At 35.8% G+C, this 21,139-nt stretch overlaps 3 protein-coding genes and 1 long non-coding RNA gene across 4 annotated transcripts; 3 read left to right on the forward strand and 1 right to left on the reverse strand.

Moving 5' to 3' along the window:
* Positions 1–1,916: 1,916 nt before the first annotated feature.
* Positions 1,917–4,978, forward strand: LOC131005106 (putative late blight resistance protein homolog R1A-10). Its single transcript, XM_057931918.1, has one exon. It carries the CDS (start codon positions 2,096–2,098, stop codon positions 4,673–4,675), a length of 2,580 nt encoding a protein of 859 aa, XP_057787901.1. The 5' UTR covers positions 1,917–2,095; the 3' UTR covers positions 4,676–4,978.
* A 7,865-nt stretch (positions 4,979–12,843) lies between these two features.
* LOC131011731 (putative late blight resistance protein homolog R1A-10) lies at positions 12,844–15,444 on the forward strand. Its single transcript, XM_057939544.1, has one exon. It carries the CDS (start codon positions 12,844–12,846, stop codon positions 15,442–15,444), a length of 2,601 nt encoding a protein of 866 aa, XP_057795527.1.
* A 639-nt stretch (positions 15,445–16,083) lies between these two features.
* LOC131005107 (putative late blight resistance protein homolog R1C-3) lies at positions 16,084–20,478 on the reverse strand. The gene is made up of 3 exons (XM_057931919.1): positions 19,378–20,478; positions 16,760–18,981; positions 16,084–16,395 (listed from the first exon to the last, which is right to left on the reverse strand). The coding sequence occupies exons 1-3, from the start codon at positions 20,476–20,478 to the stop codon at positions 16,392–16,394; spliced, it is 3,327 nt and encodes a 1,108-aa protein (XP_057787902.1). The 3' UTR covers positions 16,084–16,391.
* On the forward strand, positions 20,001–20,843 carry LOC131005108 (uncharacterized). Its single transcript, XR_009095205.1, has 2 exons — positions 20,001–20,141; positions 20,230–20,843. It is a non-coding gene; the product is annotated as an uncharacterized LOC131005108 (long non-coding RNA).
* The last annotated feature ends 296 nt before the right edge of the window (positions 20,844–21,139 follow it).

The raw sequence follows: 21,139 nt of genomic DNA on the forward strand, positions 1-21,139 counted from the left end.
GGCACAATCTTATTATTTTTCTACTTTATTTTATGCAAGGAAAAAAAAAAGTAGTTCTCTATGGGTGGCTTCGAAGACAGGCCTGAATCAAAGTGACCCATTTGAAAGCTGGCACAAAAGGGATGGGTCCATTTGGACCACCAATTGTTCTTTAAGACTTTTTACGCGTGTTTGATATTGACTAATACACTATACAGAACCGATCACCTACCCATCGTGGGCATGCATAACGTGCCCACCATGATGCGGCAATTGTAATTATAGTAAGATAATTTTAATTAGAGTAAGATTTATTAATTATCTTTCCTAATTAAAATTGCCACATCAATGGTGGGCACGTTATGCTTGCCCACGGTGAGTAGGTGATCGGTTCTGATACACTGTATTAGCTAATTTAGTACAGATCAGTCTAATGTTTGGTATTATTTAGTAGTAATGTGAATGACCCGATTTAATCCCATGACCCAATATTATTAATCCAAATTTCTTAGGATTAATAATATCACCTCCCCTTTAGATTAACTTAAATCATGATATTCTGTATTTAGCCATGATAGCAAACACCAACTCAGTAATAATAATTTGTCGTTATCCACGCTAAATATCCTAATTACAAATTATCCTATATAATCATTTACTGAAAAACAAACGAGTAGCTTAATAATAATAAGAGATATTGGTACGTAAATATACCATTACCATATACTCCGTTAATTGCTAAATTATATGTATAAGTTTTTAATATTAATTTAGAAAAAAAAAGAAGAATAACTAAATCCATAATAAATACAATTGTTTCGACCCTTAGAATAAATGAAAGTAACAACAATTATTAAAAAATTCCAGCTTCTAATTAAGTCCAACCTAACTTGATTACTCGAATCCTTGGCAAATACTATGACTTTAATTCATACAAATAAATCTGTTATAATCATCGAATACATTTCTGATGTGATTTTTCTCCTTACGGTAATTAAGAAGATACTTCCCTGATTATCGTAAGAGACAATCTATAAGTTTAATGAATCAACAATAATGAATTCTAAATTCAAAACTAATGAACTCTAACACAAGATTATTGAATTAAGAATATTGACCATTATGTGTCAATTTACCACTATATTAATTAGATTTACATAAAATTAAATTCGATCTGTTTTCATTTTACATTGCTATATTAATTAAAAATCTATTTTTGCTACATTGATTATATTAACAATTAAAAGAATCATTTTTCCAAAAAAAATTAATTACTATATATATTATGAAATTTATTACAATTATTCAGTTATAACAAGTTATTAATGTGAAGTTTATGGATTGTTGTAATGCACGCACTCTCTAGTCTCTACTACTTCTTCCATTCACAAAAAGATGCCCACTCATCAATTTTTATTTGTTAGTGAAAAAGAGTTTCACTTCACCTTTTAAACTATCATATACTACATGTATTTGCTTACATTTTTTCAAATTTTATATAATAATATATATTTATTCTATTTTTTGTATTAACATTATCATTTAAATAATCATTTCACTTATAATAATTTTAACAATTTGATTAATTTTGTAGTATTAATTACACAATGTGATTTTTTTAATGGACGAAAAGAGCAATATACTATAAAAGAATCAAATCGAGATTTTGAGAAGCTTTCAATTATTTAAGGGGGAAGAAATTAGAATACAATTAAAAGGAAGGGAAGCTATAATTTTTTGGAGACAAGTGAACACGAAAAGAAGAATATAAAGAAAAGAAAAGAGAAGAGTGTGGCAGATACAGAATCATTTTTCTTTTTTGAGCGCTTAGATACAGATATTTTTAGTAATAGGGTCTACACAACTCCACTCACATTTGAAGTGGACTTTTACTACACTACCAACTTTACTCATATTTTATTAAAATTCGTGCCGAGTATACGTTGTTAATATTGAGAGAGATAGATGCTTATCTTAAAAGTTTCAGCAGGACTTTCACTTTTGACTACGTAAATAAAAAAGAAAAAACATTTTTTCCTACTTCTCCGAGTCAGTAAGGGTCGATCCATCACAACCCGTTGACGCAGAACTCTCTCTCTCTACTTTCTGATCGGAGATGGCAGCTTATTCCGCCGTAGTTTCCTTAGAGCAGCAGCTGAAGCTGCTCCTCGACTCCGACCAATTTCCTCTCCAGGATCAAAGGCCGCAGCTCCAGTCCTTCCACCAAACCATCTCCTCCTTGCAAAAATCCGTCGAAACAATATTCCCCACGCCCAAACACGACCGAGAAACCGCTGGCATCCTCGAAACCCTCATCCGAGACTCAATCTACCAAGCTCAAGACGCCATCGAATCCTTCCTCTCCGCCAAATCCCCATCCTTCTCCTTCCCCCAAATAACACAGCATATCGACCCCATCGCATCTCGAGCCCAGACGCTCGCCGATTCAATCAGGAAAGTGAAACTATCCTTGCTCGACGGCGCCGAGGAAATCCCGCCGCCGCCCAGATCCGGCGTCGTCAGCCGCACTTTTCGCATCGTGGGGCAGGAGACAGACAAGAAGCTCCTCTCCGACGCGCTCACCAGCGAAGAAGGCAAACTCCAAATCCTCCCGGTCACCGGAATGGCCGGCATCGGTAAGACTACTCTAGCTCGAAGCACTTACGACGATCCCAAGATTAAGAAAAGCTTCCCCTTTCGCGCGTGGGTTACTGTATCCCAAGACTATCACGTTGGAGATATTTTAGCTAGATTGCTCAATTCAATGGAGAGTAGGGGCCAGAAAGCAGGAGAGAGAGTGTACGAAGGCAACGATGATCAGCTCAAAATTCAAATGCATCAAAGCCTGTACAATAACAAATATCTTGTGGTCATTGATGATATGTGGGATACTGATACTTGGGATAAAGTGAGGAATGTGTTACCGGATAACAAAAACGGTAGTAGAATTATTCTCACTACCAGAATTCTAAGCGTTGCTAAAACTGTCAAATCTTCTGAATTTTGTCACGAGATGCAGCCTCTCGATGAAGAAAACAGCTGGATTCTGCTATGCGACAAGGCGTTTGAAGGGAAGCCGTGCCCTCCTCATTTAGAGAAGACCGGAAGGGAGATCGCAAAGAATTGTGGCGGTCTCCCTCTCTCTCTAACCGTCATCGGAGGTCTTCTTTCTCAAGAGAGGCAGACGGAGGAGTACTGGCAGACGATTGAGGAGGACACGAACGCTGCAGCTGGAAAAGGCGAGGAGGCCTACTCGGAAATACTATCTTTGAGCTACAACCACTTGCCCGCTAAACTCAAGGGTTGCTTCCTTTATCTGGGAGCATTTCCTGAAGATAGTGATATTCCACTCTCGAAACTAGCTAGACTGTGGGTTGCAGAGGGATTTCTAGTCATAACTCCGCGGCAGGGGAGGCTGGAGAAGGTCGCGGAGGAGCACTTGCTGGATCTCACACAGAGGAATCTCATCACAGTGCGTAAGATTAGTTCGGATGGGACGATCAAAACCTGTGGATTGCACGACAGTCTGCGCGATCTAGCTGTGCAGGAATCGGGGAGGGAGAAGTTCTTTCACTCTATAAGGAGGTATGCGAATGCTCAGGGATTAGAGCAAGCTGCAAAGGCTCAGAGGCGCGTGTCTGTTCATAAAAACATCCTCATTTGCTTGAAGGATGTTTATCGTGCCACGAAATCGATTTCAGATGCAAGAACTCTGATCTATGCTGGCTCTCATCATCATCATCCAATGCCCTTGTTTCTAACTTATGATCTGCTTAGGGTGTTGGATGCCTATACAGTTTACTTCATCCGATTCCCGCAGGAATTGGCTCATTTGATTCATTTGAGGTACCTGTCTTTGACATATAATGGGAAGCTTGCATCATCATTGTCCAAGCTCCAAAACCTTCAGGTCTTGATTGTTCGTAGACAGCCAAGAATCATATTCGTGGGGAAATCGTTTTTGCCTGATGAATTCTGGGGTATGCAGCAGTTAAGGCATCTTGTAATGACGGAAACGAATTTGCCCAAAATCCCTGAGAATCTTCCCCTCTTTGCCAACCTTCAATCGCTTACAGATATCAATGCTGCTTCTTGCACCAGAGAGGTTCTTAAAAGCATGCCTAATTTGAAAAAATTAGGTATGTGGGTCGAAAAACCGGGTGTTGTAGGCCTTTATCTGGACGAGCTGGAGGAGCTCGAAGTATTCAAGTTCACTGTCTTGAATCCCAGCCCCAGCAAACAGGTTGAATTCGATTCTGATTTTTTCTTGCCAGAGACATTGAGGAAGCTGAGTTTAAGTGGTTGCGGACTTCCTTGGGAAGCAATGGGAGTTATTGTGGAGCTGCCAAATCTCGAAGTCTTGAAACTGCGAGAGCTCGCCTTCAATGGCGAGGAATGGTGCATGGAGGACTGTGTGTTTGAGAAGCTCAAGTTCTTGATGATTGAATACCTGAATTTGAAGAGCTGGATTGTTAATGACTCCCACTTTCCTTGCCTAGAACAGCTGTATATGAGGCATTGCTATAATTTGGAGGGAATCCCTTTGGAGCTTGGATATATAGGAGGCCTTAAGGTGATGGAATTGGTTGACTGCAGCCCTAAAGCAGTGGAATCAGCAGAGGAAATCAAGCAAGAACAGGAGGACTTCGACAAGGAGGGCTTTGAAGTTCGAATCTATTGTTCTTATGAAATATGAATACATATTACACTCTTCCTCCTCAGGTATGCGTGTGCTGTTTTCGTGATCTTATCAAATGTTCCAACTATGTTCGAGTGATGCTACTTTATATATATGCTTATCGAACTCAGCTCAAATAAGCGTGTAATCTAGTTTACTTTGATTTTGTCTATCTACTTACATTTCTGTCTTGTTTTACGGAATGCCGAGAAACGAAGTGCGCAATGAATACTTAGCATCCTTTCTTTTGTTTTGATTTTGAAGCTGCGACTGAACATTTTGATTTCATGGTTATTTAATTTTAATTTGGTTTTGCCTTTAGTATATTTTTGTTGTTTCATCATTTCACGTGTCACGTTTGTATCGAAAACCTCGCACGAATTTACTTGCGTTTTTTGTTTATCAACTAATCTCAATTGGTGCGATCTTGTTCTAGTTTCCTAGAATGTTGGATGTCAAGGTATAGAGAAGTCATTTATTGCCTCATCCCTCATGGATTCTACTTGCCATTCATATCAATTTATCGAAGTTATTACATTGCTAAACTATTCTATAATTATATTAATAACTAGGAAATTTAATTACTCATAAGTTACATAGGATCCGATGATAGCATGTTTTTAATAAATAAACTAGTTGAATGGCACATGCGAGCATGTACAAAAATAGATAAATTTGGCACAATTTCAAAGAAATTTATTTAGATACAAATGTGGCTATGATTTTTATAAAAATAATACTCCACTATCTTTAAATTACAGTAGGTATTCTAATAAATTACTCCCTCAGTCGAATTTCAATAAATCACAACGTTTGAATACAAATATTAACCAATAATTTATAATAAAATAAAATAATTTTATAACAGGTATATTTTAAATGAAAGTGAATATAATTATTAAAAGATTTGTTATGTGTTGATTTTTTATTTCAAAAGATTAATTATTAAAATGAAATGTTCAAATAAAATAATTTGGCATGTGAAAATGGTCCGATTAGGATGTAAATGGGGCGAGACAAGATCGGGTATTACTTTTCCATCTTCATACCCGCTCCAAAAAATTCATCCCCAAACTTGACTCCACACCTGTTTAAATCGGGGCGGAGATTACTTAGATAGGCCTAGTATATTGGGCATTTACTTTGCATGATTAATTATATGTGTGATTGAATATTTTTATGCTCAAGAGTATGATATCTTTAATTACACTCTTTCTATGAGATAAGAATCAAGTAAAATTAATTTGAATGATAAAAATAATCAAAAACTTTAAGATATTTTAAAATTGTAATTCATTAAAATAAATAAAGGATTAATTTATTATTTTTATCAATCAAAGTTAATACTCCAAAGTAAATGCAACTTTGTAGAAGATCAAAAATTCACATTTGAATGTGATGGTTGTGCATTGTTTTCCACAAAAGGTCTTACACATCTATGACAAAGTCTTACAAAAGTTGTTAAAGTGTAAGAAAAACATCAATGTCATCAATTTAAAGATTGAAATCGGTCAAATAAGTGTTGGAAAAAGTGAAAGACTGAAACAAAATATAATATTTATTTATTTTTGAATTAAAATCGAAGGTTTTAGAAGTAAATCGTAGGCTAATTAATCAATGAAAAATAAATACTAAAAATTAACACAATCGATATTAGCACTCAAAACACACAATGGAACAAAAAAAAATGTGTCCGACCGGAAAAAACCAGTGTCCGACCGGACACAAGGTTTCACCGGCCGGACACTTGTTTTTTTCGGTCGGACACATTTTTTTTAATCCATTTTGTGTTTTGAGTGCGAATATCGATCGTGTTAATTTTTAGTATTTATATTCCATTGATTAATTAGCCTATGATTTACTTCTAAAACCTTCAATTAATGGACAGATTTTTTTTTAAAAAAATTGATGATAAACGACAAATATGATGTGAAATAGCCATGTCAGTAAAGTATTCATGTCAAACACTCTAATTTCATTGAAATTCACGTGAAATGAAGGAATCTTTGTTTATATATGAGATCTAGACGGACACACTCCATTGCAAAGTGAAAAAACACTCAAACTCAATAGAAATTATAATATTTTCCAAGTGGTGAAGCTATTATTTGTGAATTCTCTCATCCGAACGTTTAAAGGTATGTCATTTTACGTTTGAAATGTAATTTAAGTTAGTTATTGTTTATTTTCAATGTTTTGTTTGATCCTATATGCTTATGTGAATTATTAGCATATTATAGCATACTTTATGATTTAAAGCTACGTTTGAAGGAAATATATGTGAATTAGAGCACATTCTATCATGTTTTAAAGTATTAATTAATAATTATTACTTACATTTTAGTTATATACATATATATTTCTACATAACTCATGTTAATATGCTCGAAAATCATGTGTCCGCCCGGACAAGTGTCCTTGAAAATGTGTCCGGCCGTGTGTCATTACATATTATGTAATACACGACCGGACACATTTGGCCGAGATACAATCTATTGCAGCCTTGGAACTTAACAAATAAAGTGATCAAATATTGCCTTCAAACACTCAATATTTTGTCATTTTATGGTTGGCTACATGACAAAGAATATACTAGTAATAATTAAAAAAAGAAACAAAAAGAAACACAACCGGACGCATTGCATGCATTCCATAATTAAAAGTTAATTGAACTCAAAATTGATTTTCAAAATTATAAGATAATTAAAACGAGTGGATACACGACCGGACACATTGTGTATGCTCTCTCAAAAATAAACATGCAATATAATAATTCATACAAAGCAACACTAATTCAATAATTAACACTTAAACAATATAATCAAATTAAATTGAGAAAAATAGTAATAATTAATATAAAGATACAAATAGATAAAATAGAGAATTTTATGTCGATAGAGGATCTGTCCGGCCGGTGAAGTGCCCGGAGAAATGTGTCCGGCCGGATACAATTCAAGTAAACATTGAACCGGTCGGACACATTTTTCCGAGAAAATTACCGGTCGGACAGATATTATTTAGGTATAAAATATTCTATTTTATTCAATTTCATAAAAAAAAATTGTGCTTTGAACAAAAATGAGGAAGCTAATAATATATTCTATCTCTCTCGGTTATATTGGTGAGTTAAAAAAATGAGGAATCTAATAATATATACTCCCTCCGTCCACGAAAGAACTTCCTATCTTTCCTTTTTGGGACGTCCACAAAAGAACTTCATACCTATTTTTGGACCATACCCCACCACTTATAATCCTCTTACTTTTCACTTTTCACAACTCTCAATATTAATTATAACACTTTTTCACCACTCTCAATACACTCAACTACCCTTTATCCACTCTCAATACACTCAACAATATTTTTTCTTAAAACTCGTGTCACTCCCTCCTAGGAAGTTCTTTCATGGACGGAGAGAGTATTATATGGATTGAAGGAGTAGATTCTATAAGATATATGAACAAAAGAAAGAAATAGAGTGAAGCCAATACAATCGGCTTTATGTCTATCACAAAGAGAATCAATTTTTTTCAAAGATTGTCTCAAGATACCATTAATACATTTTTTTCATTTTAAAGATATGAATATGAATATATAAATATATAGTAACGTTCAAAAATATATATACATACACTTAAATAAAAAAAGAAAGAAAGAATGAAAATAAAAAAAACGCATGCACTTAAATAAATGCATTCAGTCAACATCACTAATTCTTGTAAAAAAATGCATTGAAAGTGATGAGTGTGTAAGAGTGTGTAAGAAGTGTGAAATGATTACATTTGATGTTGACCTAATTAAGGGTAATTTAATCTTTTAGGACATAGATTGCTTTCTATGATAAGAAAGGACATTTTTCAAAAAACACATAAGGGATGGGGCATTTTTGCCCTTTAACACCAGATAAAAAGCCTTTAAATAAGGTCCAACGAAAAGCAATAGGTATCCTCGAATTTGGACCACCTATAAGCATGTGTAAATTCTTACCCCATAAAACAACATAGTAAAATAGAAACTGTTATTTCTAACGGTTCGAATGATATAGAATTTCTCATCGTCATATAATATAAAAAATAAAAAAGATCATAATTCCATAAAAAAATATTGTAAGACTGAAGAACACCAATTTTAAGAAATGATTAAAAATGTGTATAAAGTGAAGAAATAAATTCATCAAAATTAATTTATTAAGTAATAAATAATTTATAAAATATTATTTTATGAATATTAAAGATAAATATATATTAAAAAATAAGAATATCTATATTATATATAATAGAAAAAGAGCATTGGGTACAACATGTAGATTGCCTATTTTACCCCTATTACATGTTTTATTTAAGATTGTTTTACATATTATATATTTATAAATATATTAATTTATTAGATATTACACTTAATCTATGTGATATATATCCATAGCTATTGATAAAACTTATAAATAGATATATCTATTCTACAAATTATGTTTATTAGAAGTAACGAACTAATATATATATATTTTTTAAATATTGTAAAATAATAGAACTAAATAGATTATAGTGTTCATTAAAAAATTAAATATAATTATATGAAATTTAAATATTTTGTTTTACTAAATAAAATAATATTAATTATACGTACGAAGAATGCTCTCACCGCTAATATCTACAAAGAAAATGCCATGATCTATATATACTAATAGAAAAAGAGCCTAAGCATTATATGGGACAACTTGTGGATTGTCTATTTTACCCCTCTACATATTTTATTTTATATATTTATAAAATACTATAAATTTATTTTGATATACATTTATTTGTCACCCAAATCTAGGGGTGAGCATCGGTTCGGTTCGGTGCAAAATCGAACCAAAAACTCAAAATCGAAAATCGAACCGATGGTTAAAATTGAAACCGAACCGCACCAATTGGGGGTCCGGAACCGAACCGATAAAATCATCGGTTTTATCGGTTTCGGTTCGGTTCGGTTCACCGAACCGGACGATGCAATTTTTTTCAAAAATACCAATTAAAAATTATAAAATAATATAAAATACACAAATTTCAAATGTCAAATCCCCACAACATGAACATGATAAATAATTATATATTATAATTGTGAATTAGGGTTTTAGTTTTAGGTTTAAAAATTAGAAAAATAATTATATATAATATAATATTACTCCCTCCGTCCCGGCTTTTGGTATCCAGTTGAGAACGGCACGGATTTTAATAAAGTGATTGATGTGTTGTGAGTGGAACAAGGGTCGCACATTTTATGTGAGAGTTAAAATAATTAAAGTGGAGTAAGGACCCCACCTACTTTTACCAAAAATAGAAATGGATACTAAAATGTGGGACGGCCAAAAAAGGAAAGTTGGATACTAAAAGCTGGGACGGAGGGAGTAATATGTATCGGTTCGGTTCGGTTTAAAACCGAACCAAAAAATGGAAACCGACACCAAACCGAAAATTTTCGGTTTTTACTTTTCAAAACCGAACCAAAAACCGAACCAATAGAATTGGGACCGAACCGCACCAATCCGGTTCAGTTCGGTTCGGTTTCTGCTCACCCCTACCCAAATCTATAAAGAATACTTATTGCATTAGAATTCTATTCCTCTTCTACCATGTACTCGAGATATCTGAATAGTGATTATGTTATTATCTTGAGGATGAAAAGCATCCTGGTGGCGGAAACATAAAAAGTTGAGAGGTGAAAATTCATGTGAGGGGCAGGAGCACATCTCACGATTTTGGGTTACAATTTTCTAGAGAGTAGCAATATTGAGTGGCCTTTGTCAGTTTGAGGAAGACAATTGCAAAGGTTAGGGATCGTTTTTAAGTTTTTTTCAATTTGTTTTGTTTTGTGTTGTCGAACGAATTAGGGAGCAGAGAAGGAGATTAATCACCTATATCTATCATATTCTTATATATCAGTCTTTCTAATGTTCCAACCTTCGCCTTTAATTATATATTCAACCACGGTGAGTGTCTTCAGCAGTGATCTGGTTGGATTTCGTTGTTCTTCTCTTTCGCTACTACGCTCCGATCAGCAATCTCTAGCCTGGTCTACACCAGCGCCGTGCTTTTCCGCCCTCTGAGTCTCCAGTCTACCTTACTCTCTTTCGTGCTTCACCGTCAGTCTTAGTCTTTCTCTGGTAGCCGCCTTCCCTCTTCGAAGGCCCGTTTGAGGTTAGTTTTGATTCTCGCTTCGTCTGTTAATGATTGTTTACTGCCTATGTGTAGTATGTTGGGAACAAGTTTAGAAATTGATTAAGTTCCACATCTATTACTTCCGTCTATTGATCATTGCTTCTGGTAGGGGTAGTTTCGGAATCCATGGTATTCTGATATGGTGTTTTTGGAAATGATGAGGAACTATATAATTGGTTTGGTGAGAAACTTAATTAGCGTTTTATTTGGTTTAATTAGTATAGGAGTATAAATATAATATTAAGGTACGTGTTCTTCGTTTTTTATTAGTTTGTGGACCATTTTATGTCACCGTCGATGATGTGTTTTGGCTAAATTTTGCATAGTGATCACAAGCTCACCATTTCTTCATTGGCAATATACTTTTTTCTTGAAAGGAAAAAAATCTGAAATTCCAATACGGGCATGTGTACTGTGTACACTCATTGAAATATGTAAATTTGAAAAATACGTTTAAAATTCCAATGGATCCAACATATTGCAACTTTCAAATTTTGAGGGAATATGTAATTGGTTTATCCGTTAAAATATTGAAAAAAAAAACTTTCAAGAATACATAATATTTGAATTGAGTAAATTTAATATATAAATATATTAGTTAAATTAAAAATATAAATATATTTAATTTTTCAATTAACAATTTGGTCTATTTAATTCTATTGTCTCTTACAACAATTTTTTTAGAAAATTTATTAGTCATTAAGCTTGCATTTTCTGAAGTTTCTCCGGAGTTTCAGCAAGAATATTCGTGCTTATAATAGTATATTTTCATTTACTTTGTTTGGTGTTAAATTGGATAAAGAACTCGCATCTGCAAGACGGAGAGTTTATTCTTTTTTAGCACAAGGAATGATTTGTCATGATCTTCGTGGATTGATTCCACAATATACATCTCCAGCATTTTTTCAACTATACTTTTACGACACACGAAGTGAAATTGAGAACAAAATTAACATATATAATGCAAAATTAAATTTTGCCAGAAGCACTTGTAAATATGCTCATGGAAATTTTAGAGGTCAACTTGTATGCAAAATTCTTTCGAAGATTGAAAGATTATCCTTCAATGGACGATGTTCAGGTTTATATTTCTAAAGATGTCAACTTAGATCAACGAATATATAATTCTCCATATGCAGATCAAGTTGCAGCTATATGGGTTGAGGGAAATAATAAAAATATTTCATTGAAGCGGGATATTGTAGTTCATGCTCATTTCGATGACAAACATAGAATAAAACATTATTACGAATGCTACAATCCATTGCAATATCCACTTCTTTTTCCAATGAACGAAACAGGTTGGCATCAAAACATTAAAAAGATTGATCCCACAGTCTTCAGTTCGTAATACAAATTTTGTTTCTACTTCTACTTTATTAGTAAAAATCATAACTGCAAGCGATATTATCTCCAATGAAGAACAATGTATCTCTATTAATTATAATGTTTATAATTAATTTTACTAATTTGATAAATTATAGTTTTAAACTTTTCGATTTAAGTGTGTGAAAAAAATAAAAATATACTTTGAAGTCTTTCTGCTCTTACAAACAATAAAAGATTTAAAATTCGTCTTACTAATTTAGAATGTTTTTCATAGATATTTTTGTATTTTTATTTAGGCATATATTTTAAATATTACTTTCTTACATTTAAATTTATTCATTAATAGTTTCATTGATTCATTTTTAAAATTTTAATTAAAGTCAATTTAATAAATATAATTAATTAATAAAAATATTCAAAACTATATAATAATACCTATATATTTATTTTCATTGTATAATATCCCACTGCTAGAGTACTAAAATAACTACACTATACTTTTTGGTTATAAAGGCCGACAGATACTATTGGATTCTTTTCATACTATACTATGCAAAAAGCTGGACAATCCATTAATTCTCATATGGTTGACTAGATTTTTACTGTTTCATCTTCTCTTTTCATTACCAAAATACTTCAGGGAGAGAAAGAGACAAGAATATGGCTTTTGCAGAAATCAGATTTGTTAAGCGAGAGATTGAAGATCTTCTAAAAACTTCTGGCAATTCACTTGCTGCTTCCTCTCGAGAAATCTTGGAATTCGCTGATAAAGAATTGGATTCCCTACAAGAAATCGCCAAAGGATTAATCCCTTGGAGCAGAGCAGATATTACGTTGAGATCCCAAATATCAAAATTAGGAAATGTGTTAAAGCAACACGCTCCACAATCTGAAAGCAGCGGAGATCCGATTATACCAAAAATACATCAAGAATTGGTTCAGCTGAAAACAACAGGAGAGAAGTACATCGAAGAATTGTACAACTCGTTGTCTGAAAAAGATGACGAGGAAGAAGATTGCGATTCACCAAGAACCAATTCTGGTGAAGAGATGGTTGGATTAGTTTACGAGTTCAATAAGCTCAAAAGTAGACTTAGAATCAGTTGGTCGAAGAGCACCCAAGTCACCGCGCTCGTTGGGATGGCTGGCATCGGTAAAACCACTCTTGCTAGGAAACTGTTCGAAGATCCAAACCTTGCGGATCACTTCGAGTGTCGTGTGTGGGTGACAATAGGCAAAGAATGTAAATTCAAAGAAATTCCGCGCCGCATTCTGGCTGAGTTGAATGGTGAAGTTATCGAGGAAGGAGATGAAGATGTTACAGCTCTGCGCTTGAAAGAAAGTTTGAAGGATAAGAGATTCCTCATTGTGTTGGATGATGTGTGGGACAAATACATGATGTATCACCTGCATTCTTCGTATCAATACGAGAGAAATGGATTGAAAGATGCTCTGCAGGATAAGATCAAGGGAAGCCAGATCCTCTTCACGACTAGGCTGCATCAAGTAGACGAATACAACGTTCCACATTCTAGTGGACTGATGATAGTTAGATTGTTGAACGAAGAAGAAAGCTGGGATCTGCTCCGGATAAGGGTATTTGGTGCGGAATCATACCCTTTCCAACTCGAGAAATTTGGGAAGAAGATCGTGGACAAGTGTGATGGCCTTCCTCTTATAATAATCGCGGTGGCCAACCTCTTGTCTGAAGAGGAGAAGACAGTGGAATACTGGGCTGAGGTTGCAGGGCACAAGAATCATCAAATTTTTATGGATGCATACGATGAAATATTGAAGGTACTACTTCCAAGCTACACCTACATACCTAAACTTCTGCGAATGTGTTTTCTCTATATGGGAATTTTTCCGCGAAAATATGATATATCGCGATCCAAGCTCATTGATATGTGGGATGCAGATGGATTTCTTGAGGAAAAAACATACCAACTCTTATATCCTAGTGCATCAAAATGTTTGGAGGAGCTTGTTTCTAGTAGTCTTGTAATGGTGAATGAGAAAACTATAGATGATTCTGGAAGACTAGGTGCTAAACAGATAAAAACTTGCCGCCTTCACTCCTCACTGTGGCAACTGTCTAACAAACAAGCTAGGAAGAGTAAATTTTGTCATGTCTTGAGCACTAGCAATGATGCTTTTGGAGAATGTATAGAAAGCCAATGCCGATTATCCTTCCACAACAATGTCTTGTTTGGGATCAAAGAAGTGTGTGAATCGGTGGAGGATAACTGTGCATCCACTGCACATTCTCTCCTATGTTATGGTCCATTGCATAAGTATCAAGTGCCTATGTGTTTTGGTTTGAGGTTGCTGAGGAAACTTGATGCTCTTAGAATCCGTTTCTACGAGTTCCCTATGGAGGTACTAGGATTAGTTCAACTAAGATACCTTGCCCTCACTTTGAATGGAGAGCTCCCAGTGTCAATATCCCAGCTCTCAAACCTTCAGTTCTTGATTGTCAATCAATATTTCAGCATCAGATCCGACGAAGATCCGGTGCACCTGCCTAGGGAGATATGGGACATGAAAGAGCTAAAGCAAATTCAAGTCATGGGTAGTGACTTACCACACCCTTGTGGTGCTTCCTTGGAGAGGTTGTTGACACTTTCAAATGTTAGTGTTCATAGTTGTAGTGAAGCTGTTTTGAAAGGAATGCCTAATCTAAAGAAATTAGGAATTCAGATCAAATTGGATGTGGATGATGATAATGATAATGGCAGCCCCTTGAGTTGCTTTGATCATATTTCCCATCTCAGCAACCTGAAATCACTTAAATGTGCTGTTATGAATCCTGAGGTTGTTATTCCCTCGCTCACTCCTATGTCGATTTTCCCTCGAAATTTGACTAAGTTGAGCTTGAGCGGGATGGGCTATCCTTGGAAAGAAACGAGCAAGATTTCCTCATTGCCATGTCTTCAGGTGCTCAAATTGCGAAATTATGCTTTTCAAGGTCCTGAGTGGGAAGTAGAAGAACAGGCATTCAGTTTACTTACTATTCTTATAATTGAAGACACTGATCTGGAGGACTGGAAAATCGGACGTGGAAGCTTTGATGACCTTGAAACCCTAACCATGAAACACTGCTACAATTTAGAAAGGATTCATGGGGAATTTGGAGGCTTTCTTGGAGGGATTAAGCTAGTCGATTGCAACCCCTTAGGTGCAGTGCAGATGAAAAAGGCTACACAAGATTGGAAAGTAGATGTTCATTCTTCATGGGAAGACAGGAAGCACAAGCCATGACTTCGAATAGCTAATGAAAGTTGTTTTTGTGTAACTCTGTGCCCAGGGAGTTGCAACGAAGCTCAAGCTCAACTGGAAGCATTTTATCTATCAAAAACATTCTTTTGTCTTAGTTCTATTGTGCCGCTATAACGCTACAAGCCCCACTGCTGTGGACCGTGGGTGTTACTAGAAAGCTCAAGCTCAAGGTCAATGGATAGGCATGTTGAGCTCAAGCTCAATACATTTTTCTCCCTCAAAGACAGGAACTTACATGTGTATATGATAAGCATGTTGTTTGTCAGAGTAGATATGGCTTGCTGTTTCTTTCCCTAAAGATGATATCTGATCATTGTGGTATTGTACAGAAGGATCTTAAATTTCTGAATCTCTTTTCACTCAGTTCACTAAATAGATATATTTCACAGTGAAATAATTACATAATGATTATTTTATTGATCATAGGTTTGTAACAGTTACCTCAGATCTTTCTTATGCACTGGTCTCATTCAACAATCTTGAAGATGCAGAAGTTTACCAAAATAACTAAATTAATGATAATAGATTTTACACTAGATCAAATGTATGTGCTATGTGCTGCAAACATACACACGACCAATATTTTACCTAGTATAGCATCTAAGTAGAAGGGCCAAGTAATTGTTTGTCTGCACCGTATACTAGTTAATAATTGGAAATTTTGGTATACTCGAATTGAGTTTGTTGCAAAACCAAAATTTTCACATCTCACACAATGACTACGTGGAAGGCAACATCTCAATATCACTCAGCTTAGGACTGAAATGATCAACGCGGAGAAAGAAAAACGCAACACAATAGCATTACAAATCAGTTTTATCCCCTAAAGAAATAAACCAAACAAGACCCACTAGTCCCTTGATGCAACATGAAACGCCAATTCCTAATACTTTAAATAAGCACTTCACGTCACGTCTCATTCTTCGACATCACCTGCAACATCAACTTCAAGCATCAAAAAACCATTGATGGCATACATATAAAAGGAGAATTTGTGCCAAATTAAAACTTATGGCGTTATATATAGAATAAAGAACTAGGGGAATACAATATGTTGCCTTGGTCATTTAGAAAAAATATAAAAACTTCTATTTCCATATAACACCTGTACCTAATGCATATGTTGCTCATATCACTCACGTTAACTAATTAGTGAGAAAAAAAAAAACACGTATACAGAACACTACGTAGAATTCATGTTGTAACTGTATTAAGTATCATAGAAAGATACTAAAAAGAGTTGCCACAAAAAAAGTTAGATGCAGAATTCTGGTAGAGATACAATCAAATGACTAACCTTATAGGATGGACTTCAAATCGGAATGGCTTAATCTTCCGTCTCATTTGCTCTGCCCAAGTGACAGTTAAAGGGTTGCAGTCGACTATTTCAATCTTTCTAAAGCCCATACGCAAAAAGGTAGGTAGCTCTCGCAGTTTGTAGCAGTGTTTAATGCTTAGATGCTTGAGCTCCATGCAAATGGGCAATTCCCAGTGCACCAAATCAGTATCTTCAATTGAAAGAAATTTAAGTTTCTTGAAATCAGAGTCATCATTTGTATCCCACCTTGGTCCTCGAAAGGCATAGTCTTTCAATTTGAGCTCTTCCAGATCACTCAATCCACCAATTATAATCATGTGTTCCCAGGGATATCCAAACCCGCTCAAACTCAACCTTTTAAGGCTTGATGGGAACATTGAGGTGGGAGCAGGTGGAGGAACAATCTCACGCCTGAAGTGAGGATTTACAACAGCACACTTGAGTGATTCTAATCCAGAAAGACAAGATATATTATTCAAGTAGTGGAAGGCAGTGCCTTCATCATCAGGCGCCAATTCAATTCGAATGCCTAACCTTTTAAGATTAGGGATCATTTCAAGAACCTCTCGTGTGCAACTCTGAGCACTCACATCTAAAAGTGTTGTGAGATTTGGTAAACCAACACCACATTTTGGATCAGGTAGGTGTCCTCCCATGATCTGAAGATGTTTCAATTCCTTCATATCCCAAATTTCCATTGGCAAAGGCGAAGAATTCTCAAATGATTTGGTGTTCATGTATCGACTGACTATCAAGTGTTGAAGCTTCCCAAGTTTTGATATTGATGTAGGGAGCTTCCCATTATAAGTGAGAGTAAGGTATCTTAGATGAATTAGTTTCACCACTTCAACCGGGAACTCGTATAGACGAATTGGAAGAGCATCCATCACCCTCATCAACCTCAAACCAAAACTTATGGGGACTGGATACTGATGAGGTGGACTTACACATAGCAAAGAGCGTGCACTTGTAACGGATGCCATTGAGTTCTGCACATCTTTCAATCCCAATAAAGTGCTTGTGCGAATGCAGAATCTGCGTTGGCTCTTCATGTTCTCGACTGAACAGTTGGCATAACTATCCATCGCATGGAAAAACTTTTTCTTCTCAGCCACACTGTTACACATATGCCAAAAGACACAATGGAGGCGGCATCTGTTGACGTAGAAATTGGTATCCCATTGTTGGACCATGATGACACTTTTACCTGCAAGATCACCCAAAAATTCTGGAACAAAATGATGTTTAGTTCCGTATAGCTTTGGTTCAAGAAATCCCTCAGCAACCAACATGCTAGTTAACTTGGATTTGGAGATCTCATAACTTTCACAAAAAATTCCCATGTACAGGAAGCATGTTTTTAGATGCTGTGGTAAGTTCTTGTAGCTGGGGAGTAGTATTTTGGATATATCATCATGTGCCTTGATGAAAACTAAACTTCGTTTCCCCGAGGCTGCATCGTTCCATTGTTGTGGGTCCTTATCCACTTTGAGTAGTTGATCGGCCACTTTGAGGAGTAGGAGAGGAAGACCTTCACATCTCTTTGCAATTTTTCGCCCGGATTTCTCTAACTCAGGGGGACAGAATCCATCGGCAAACACCTGTTGACGAAAAAGACACCAACTTTCTTCTTCATCTAGTAACCGCATTTCATAAAAAATATCATCTTCTCCCCGTTTAGCTACTTCTCCTAGCCTAGTTGTCACCAAAGCTCTACCTTTAATGCCTGGGAATAACTCCTTCAAGTGATGCAAGGGCTCTACACTCCACAAATCATCCATGACGATGAGGCATCTCTTATTGGATAATAGTATACACAAGTCTCTCACCAACTTGTCATCTTCTTTCATATGCAATTCGTGTATGCTCGGATATATTTGTACCATAATATCTATCAGAATTCTTTTGGCTTCATATTTTGGGCCTAAAGTGACCCACACATGATGGTCATAATGGCACAAAATTGACTTGTCTTGGAATAGTTTTTTGGCCCACATACTCTTACCAATGCCTGCCATCCCCCATAAAGATATGATTTGCAATTTGGCAAAAAACCTTTCCGGATGCATCGCCTTCTTCATATTTGCAACTATTTTAGAAAAATCTGTCCATGTTGATGAGAGCCATTCAAAAGCAAGAACATCTCTTTCGTCATCCATATCCCACTTGTGGGATTGCACCTCAGTTTTGATTTTACATAACTGCAAAAAATGATAAGTGCAAGAATGAGCCAATTCATATCAAAATTAAGAGTATTTAGATGCGCATGCTTCAGCTTCACTATGGATCTCTGAACTACAAAGTTTGGTTTTTCTTGAACTTGTGCACAAGCATATAGAAACTTCTAGGAAAATGCACAACATACATCAAGAATAAACATAATATAAGATCATTGTAATTAAAAAAAAAAAAAAAGAACAGGTCACTACAGACACATATTTCTTTGTTGATGACTTAACCAGCAGGAAAAAACAGGGAATTTTAAGTGAAGAAACAATTTATTAGTCTACATGAAGCAATTGAAGTTGGGAATTTTGATGTTGTATTTATTATTATAGTCTATAAAGGGTGAATAAGGTAAGTAGCAGTAAGAATACCTCTGAAATTTCATCTTCAACTATGAAAACAGGATTTTCTTTGTCTGCTGCTAACTTGGTCCACTGCTCTGGCGTCTTGTCGGTTTTAAGTAGGTAGAGCAAAGTTTTGGCAAGTAGCATACGACGACCTCCACAATTCTCCTGAATCTTCTTTTCAGCTTCACGGAGTTGTGGAGAGATGTGCGCATCACGACCAAAAACCGCCCAGTGTAGACAAAAGCGCAATGTTTTGGCGTAGTCGGTATGCGCTCTGCAAGTATGTAAACTTTGGGCAGAAACAACTATTTCATCTAGGGCGGTGGTGAGCAAGACTAGGCTGCCATTACTTTGATCTGGAAATGAGCTTCTCAAGTAATCCAACACCTCTACACTGCGTACATCATCCAACACAATCAGGTACCTCCGATGCTCCAAAGTGTTGAACAAGCAGTTGCGTATTTCCTCGTCTCCGACCAATTTGTGATTGTCTACTTGATCAAGGATGCGCATCGCAATTTCCTTAAATTCTTCACCTTTCGTGTCGCCTAACGTCACCCACGCGCTGCAGTCGAAACACTGTTGTTGATCTTCGAAAAAGGTCTTGCCGATAGCTGATCTGCCTGTGCCGACTTCCCCGACGTACGAGAAGAAACACATGTCGTCTGGCCTCATTCTTTGACGCAGATAGTTTTGCACCTCGCCAAACTCACTGGAACGCCCAACCATCTCCACACTAGTATCAATATTTGACGAAACATCATCATCGTCATCATCATCTTGTTGAGGTGAGCAGAGAAATTGTTTCCCCGCCTCTTTCGCTTTTTGCTCGAAGGAAATAATCTCTTGATTAACTTCCTCCAAGTCTATTTTCAGTTGGGAGGCACCATCATGGAATTCGAGAACATCTTCTAATTTATGTGCAGCGTCTCTTATTAGCCCTTCCAAAGGATCCAACCACTTGCTGCTGCGATGGTTGGATTTTTCGAGAGCGTATTGGAGGCACCTGCACGATAAGTGTGCAAGTTTTAAGTTATCTCGAATGGAGGAGACATGGGAAATCGGAGAAGAATCTAGAAGGCCATCTATTGTGTGCTTAAGAGAAACAACAGCAGCGTAAGCCATCCCTGCCTGCTTTCACTCCGCTGCTAATCAGCTTGTGTTTGGATTGAAAGAGTTTTGGATAAATGCAAACGTACTTACACCAGATTTGTTTGTGGTTGTTTTTGTGGAGACGGTATGAGAGCCACTTTTTGCTTTTTTAAAGCCGCTTTAATTTGGAAAAAGACTCCCAAAATGGAATGTATATAGACGGTGGCTTGCTGGTGGTGGTCGGGCCAGCATGTTTGTAGTTTAATTTCTTCGAATTTTTGGATATAGAAATTAGAGAAATTGATGTTGCAAGACTCGAACAGAAAGAATGGAGGAAAGGAGAATTTGAGTGCAATTTATGCTTCAAGTAAATCGTATTCAAGCACATGGTTTGTTTTTCATACTTGATTTTACAAGGAATTCATTTTACCTTATCTTGTCATAGTCTAATTCCTTGCGTAGATTATGATAGTATTTCTTAACATCCCATCCATTATTCTTCAACTTCCCCCCAGGGTGCTTTATCGATGGTAGTTTAGGCGCTACCTTTCACCGAAAACTAAAGAAAACAACAGTAGAAAATTTCGGAAGGGATGAACTATGCTCGAAAGCTACTCAATTGTACCGAAGAAAGTAAGAAGCACACAAACAAATCATCGTTATTAATGGTGAAACTAATTTGTTCAGTCATCAT

This window comes from Salvia miltiorrhiza, chromosome 1 (genome assembly GCF_028751815.1).
Source record: "Salvia miltiorrhiza cultivar Shanhuang (shh) chromosome 1, IMPLAD_Smil_shh, whole genome shotgun sequence".
Classification (NCBI taxonomy): domain Eukaryota; kingdom Viridiplantae; phylum Streptophyta; class Magnoliopsida; order Lamiales; family Lamiaceae; genus Salvia; species Salvia miltiorrhiza.